Source organism: Ziziphus jujuba, chromosome 10 (assembly GCF_031755915.1).
Source record: "Ziziphus jujuba cultivar Dongzao chromosome 10, ASM3175591v1".
Lineage (NCBI taxonomy): Eukaryota > Viridiplantae > Streptophyta > Magnoliopsida > Rosales > Rhamnaceae > Ziziphus > Ziziphus jujuba.
Genome location: NC_083388.1, coordinates 10,399,086 through 10,404,839, shown reverse-complemented (window position 1 = coordinate 10,404,839; position 5,754 = coordinate 10,399,086). Strand labels below are relative to the sequence as shown.

The window sequence follows — 5,754 nt, the reverse complement described above, 5'->3', positions numbered from 1 at the left end:
GGAAATAACTGGGAAAAAAAAAGAAAAAAAAAATTCGTGAATCAATATGCTGGCCCAAATTACAACGATTTTGGCTTCAATGGCGGTGGAGGACAAGGCGACAATTCGAAACTTATTAATTGCCATATCAGTGGGAAAATGGAGCTCACAGGCCAGAGGCAATGTGTTATTACAGATTTGATGGTGATTCCCCAAATCATCAAAATTATGGTTTTCAATCTGGTAACGCACAAATCTCTTCCTCTATAATTCTAAATGTATACAAGAAAGTTTTTGAGTATTGCTAAGTTCACTATTGCAAACAATCCCGTAGATGAATTTTTTTTTTTTTTTCCTTTTTATTGTTTATTTCTAGCTTTTTTTTTGTTATTTTATTTTCGGACAAAACTATGGGTGGTGTATCTCTAGAGATATCTTTTTACCAGTTATCTACCTTCAAGAACCAATCCATGAACAACGGAGACTTACGAGGTCCTAAGAGAAGTTCTGAAGCAAAGTTTTTTACTTTGCGGTAATTGGTACTTTAGTTCACGCTGTTTTTCTTTGATGAAAATACTTTTGATTAATAAAAAACAAAAAATTTCCTCACACCCTTAAACCATACCATTGCTGTCTGATGTAAACAAGAGTTGGACACCCTTTTGATCAAATAAGGAAACAGGTTTTGCAGGAGCGCAAATATAAAACAAACCAATCCTATTTTCGTGAGCCCTGTCAGTTTGGCAAGCTCTCACAATCTTCCATTCAAGCTATCGAATTTAACAGCTACTGTCCCACTTGATTTAGTCCACATGAATTTATAGGGCTAGCTTCAGTACCATCAAAAGAAAATGATCTAGATAATAATGTATACATGGTTTCACACTTTCCCTTGCATTTAGTAATAGATAAACTTTCTGCAATTTAATTCACAAACACGGTTTTCAGATATTGCAACATACTCGTTTGAATAAATCCAAATAAACACCACTAGATTTAAACACACTAGTAACTCAGATACACGGTGAATTGCAACAAAGTCTCAATCCCGTCAGTATTATGCTGATTCAAGGCTGGAAATGTCTTGACGGTGGCAAGGCCCTTGGCATTCACATACTTCCCAGTGCCTCCCATGACTGCAAGATGAGATTCTGAAGCAGCCGTTCGGTAAACACCAAAAAAGGTGAGGCTATCAGTATATCCACCCTCCTGAAACATGGTGGTGAAAGCCATGATCTGGCTAGTCCCATCCACAGAACTTGCCACATAAAAACCCTGTGCCTTACCAAGCAAACCCGAACCCAGCTCATGTCCTTCAGTCAGCTCGTCATCGAAGACTGTCAATGTCCCAAAGGTAAGCTTCTGAAGGGTTGTCCCAGAAGGGAGCAGAGCTCCATTCAGGAAAGGAAAACCATTCCCACCAATGATGCCGTTCCCGCTGTTTTGTACCACATTTGATGCAACACCAGAAAGACCAGTAAAGAAAGGAACATTGTTATTGTTGATAATTCCGTTGTTGTTGTTGTTCTGGGGAACACCATTGTCTACAGGGAGAACTGCTCCATTGGGTTTGGCAAAGGGAACTTGGCCGTTGACTGCTGGGTTGGTAACCACCCCAGTAACAGCTCTTGCTGAGGGGTTTGTTCCACCAATTATGTCATGCATGAAGAAGGAAAGCGCATGGTGGCCATCTGAATTGGCCACTGTGGCACCGGCACTGGCACCGGCACTTGCACCAACACCTGCACCAACACCAGCACCAGTACCAACACCAACACCAGCACCAGCACCAGCAGTGGTAGCTGAAGCTGGGCCTGCTGGAGTGGCAGCCACAACAGGGGGCACATTGGATAAGGGTGTTTCAGCTGTATCAGGTTCCTCTTCGTCTAGCATTCGAGCTGAGACAGTAAATTTGGTTGTAAAAGCTAGGAGAAATATGCAGATGATGGCAATGAGGGGATTAGAAATTGACTTATGGGCTGCCATGATTTTGGGAAATGGGTGAAAACTTGAGATTTCCTGATGATTTTTTAGAGTTGTTGTTTTATTGATGATGGATAGAGATTGTATGGTAGAGTTTATATACTAGGAGAATTGGAGAGGGAAATTTAGATTAATAAAGATGGAGTTGATGAGATGGAGTAGGTACTTCAGATGCTATGTTGGTGCATTGGTTGGAGCATAAAATACCTAAGCATCGTCTTCTAGAAAAAATATTATTTTAGTTTGAACTTAAAATTACGTTGACCACAAGGTGTCTGGGAAAACAAATTGTTTCAAATAAATCATGGTCCCTTCAAGCCAGACATCAATATCTGCTCAGAAGTCAAAAAAACATTACAACAGAATAACAGAGACCGGAGCAACCTCAAACGTAAAATTCCCATTCAGGCTTCTACTTATTTCCATTCCATTCTGTAAATTGAACAACTCAATAATTCAAACTGTTTTCATCTTTAGCTTTTTATATGCATTTCCGATTGAGAATAAAGCCGCTGGCTTCCTTTTTAGAAGAATAAGACAGAGTAGGCCATGCTACGAGAGTAGTTACCCTACGCTTACTCCCTTGCCTACAGTTGAGAGAAAACCTCCCTCTATTATATGGGGAGAAAGACGCCCACCTGGTTCTACAGCCATATAACTCCAAGATATCCTCTTCTGGACATAGCTGTTTGTTTCTGCTGAACAAAACAGTCATAGGTTGCTTAGAAACTCCAGCCTAAAAATACTCATCACTTGTTAAACCTGAACATCAATTCTACGGTGATTAGGATACTCCTTATGTACAATGCTGCTGTAAGAGCTAAAGAAGGACAAAAGCATATCACGTGGTCATTCCTTAATTCTCAATGGACAGAGATCAACTCAGTCACCAGACCACCTGCAACAATACCCCCACCACAAGCTTTTATAACAAGATTTTTCCAACCTTCCAAACCCAGTTGCATGTCTCTCTTTCTCATCTCATCCAAGACAAAACAAGCATCATCAAGTTTACCACATACCATTAGACCCATAACCAAATATTCAAATGATTCTAAACGGGGACAATGTCTACTTATCAACATTGCATTAAAAACTTTCAAAGCCCCCTCAAAATCTTCAACCCGGCAAAACCCATCAACCATTATCCTATATGTGGCTGCATTTGGTACACAACCTCCAATTTGCATTTCAATAAAATATTTATATGCCTCCGCTGCCCTACCTTCCTTGCTCAAATAATTTATCAATATATTATAGGTCACAACATCCCGCTTAAACCGCCTTTTCTTCATCTCATTAAGTAATGATTTTGCCTCATCAATTTTGCCTCTCTTTCCAAGATCAGTCATCAAAACACCAAAATTCACAAGCTGTGGTTTACACCCTCGATACTCCATATCAAACATCATCTTTTTGGCGTCCGAGTGCTTTCCCACAGAGCACATACCTTCCATCAATAATGCATATGTCACAGCATTTGGGTATTTCCCTTTCTGTCTCATGTCTTCAAGCAGACCCATAGCTTTATCCAACTCACCCTTTCGACATAAAAACCCAATTAGGCTATTATAGGTCACAACACTAGGCTGCACCTTTTTCTCTAGCATTTCTTCAAACACCTTGCATGCCTCTTCCCATTCACCTTTCTCGAGCCACCCCTTGATCATTATATTGAAGGAAACCGTATTGAGACGGAAACCCATCTTATATGATCGCCCAAAGATGTCATTTGCTTCACAAAACCGATCATTCTCAATGAGGACGTTAAGGAATGCATTGAAGGACTGCAGCGTACGCACGCAATTGAAAGAGGGAATTTGGTGAAAAAGTTCAATGGCTTTCTCTACCGAATGGGCTTTAGCATAATGCTGAATCAAAACAATGAAAAGGGTTTCTCTGCAATGAATGTTTCTGTCTTGTACATGACCAAGAATCGCCTCAACAGCTTCAAAGTTGCGACACCGAGCGAGCTTGTAGAGCAGAGCAGAGTACGAAGGGTAGTCGTGTTTGAAGCCCATTTGATGGTATTCATCAAAGAGAGATAGGGCTTCAACTGGGTCTTGTACTTCTTTAACATTGGAAACGAAAGGAATGGGCTTGCGACGCTTGGGATAAGCTCGGCGAGGTCGTTCTGAAGAAGGCTTGGCGTTCCTTTTGCTAGAACGAAGAGTGTGGAACGGCTGAGCATCTATGAGTTTGATTACGTATGCTTGAATTTGACCGATAGCTTTTGTTCTTGAATGGATCATGGAAGCAGGAGTGAACAGCTCTATTTAAACTGGGTTTGTCTGGTAGGATTTTGTCTTTGAGGGAAAGATGCGAAGTAAGTTTTGAACTGTCACCGCTCTTTCTTTTTGGTTTGATGGTCGCATGGACATTCCTATTTTTTCACGATCTGCGACAATCGGTCTTAGGAAAGGTGATTACAAAAGCAATAAATCTGCCAACTACAACAAATTTTAGAAGCCTTTACATAAGGAGAGGGGGAGGGGGGGCGCGCGGGGGGGTGGTAATGGAAATTTAATATCTTTTATTTTATATATATATTTTTTTATTTTAGAAAAGTTTTTCTATATTAGCGTTAGTGCGCTTTTGATATAACAAATCATTTATAATGGGATTATTCACCCCAAAAAAAAAATATATCATTTATAATGAGATTTCGACCAAAAAAAAAAAAAGAAAAGAAAAGAAAAAGAAAAAGTCATTGGACATTTAAAATAATTTCGTTTTGGTGGGACTCGTGTCCCTGACAATTGAGTGTTTACTGATAATATGAAGTAATAATTACGTAAAATACTTTTTTTGTGTGGCTAGCCATATTTATGTTTTTTTCATCAGCCCACGGGCCCGTTATTCAACAGTCGACCACGCAGCCGTGCTTTGTGCAAGATTAAACTTTCTTCCATAAAAAAATAAATAAATAAATAAATAATAAATAAATAAATAAATAAAAAACACTTCATTACTTCATTCCTTTTTGTTGAAGACTAATCTTCGTTGCTAATGTGCATAGAAGACGGCCATTAAGAAGAAGGGGAGGAGGAGAAAACACCAAAAGAAAAAAAAAAAAAAAGAACACTTCATTTGAGGTTGAATTGGAAAATTCTTTTAAAAATAAAACAATTCTTCAACTTCACTGCCACTTAAAACTAGAGAATTTTATTTTAACAAGATAGAGTTACATCCTTATCTACATGAACATTATTTTCAAAATATGACGCTTTTACTTGATATTCTATGCTTCCCAAGGACCTGCCTTATGGGTTAAAGATGGTAAGTGGACTGAAGCGAACAACTAGAATATAAACAAGATCGTGAGCCCTTGGAGCCATCATTCCTGGACATTCTTCGTTTCCATGATAAAATCATCAATGTTCATCTTCCAATCGACCACCTTTCAACAACCTTCCAATCAAAGCAATAGATCAAACCTGCAACCAGGCCTGACAATATTTGCAAGGCTAAGTTCTTGGCGGGGCAAATCCTCCTACCCAACCCAAAAGGCAAGACTTGAAAATGTTGTATATTTACAACTATCGAGCCCATTTTGTCTCCGTCATTAGGCTCCAAGAATTTCTTGGGTCAGAACTCTAATGGGCTTTACCAACACTTTGGATCCCTTCCCATGGGCAAACTTTCAGAAATATCAAATGTGTTTTTTGGGATCAAATATTTCTCTATCTTACATGCTTGTACACATTTCCTTTTATCAAAGGAACCGGTGGGTATAATCGAAGTGTTTCCTTTATGATGGCTTGGATATATGGAAAATTTGGATGGAAAACT

At 39.1% G+C, this 5,754-nt stretch overlaps 2 protein-coding genes across 2 annotated transcripts; both read right to left on the bottom strand.

Annotated features, from left to right (window-relative positions):
• Positions 1–318: 318 nt before the first annotated feature.
• LOC107409584 (dirigent protein 25) lies at positions 319–2,130 on the bottom strand. The gene has a single exon (XM_016017013.4). The coding sequence runs from the start codon at positions 1,963–1,965 to the stop codon at positions 985–987; it is 981 nt and encodes a 326-aa protein (XP_015872499.1). The 5' UTR covers positions 1,966–2,130; the 3' UTR covers positions 319–984.
• Positions 2,131–2,267: 137 nt separating this feature from the next.
• Positions 2,268–4,464, bottom strand: LOC107411205 (pentatricopeptide repeat-containing protein At1g07740, mitochondrial). Its single transcript, XM_016018750.4, has one exon. The coding sequence runs from the start codon at positions 4,212–4,214 to the stop codon at positions 2,826–2,828; it is 1,389 nt and encodes a 462-aa protein (XP_015874236.3). The 5' UTR covers positions 4,215–4,464; the 3' UTR covers positions 2,268–2,825.
• Positions 4,465–5,754: the final 1,290 nt, after the last annotated feature.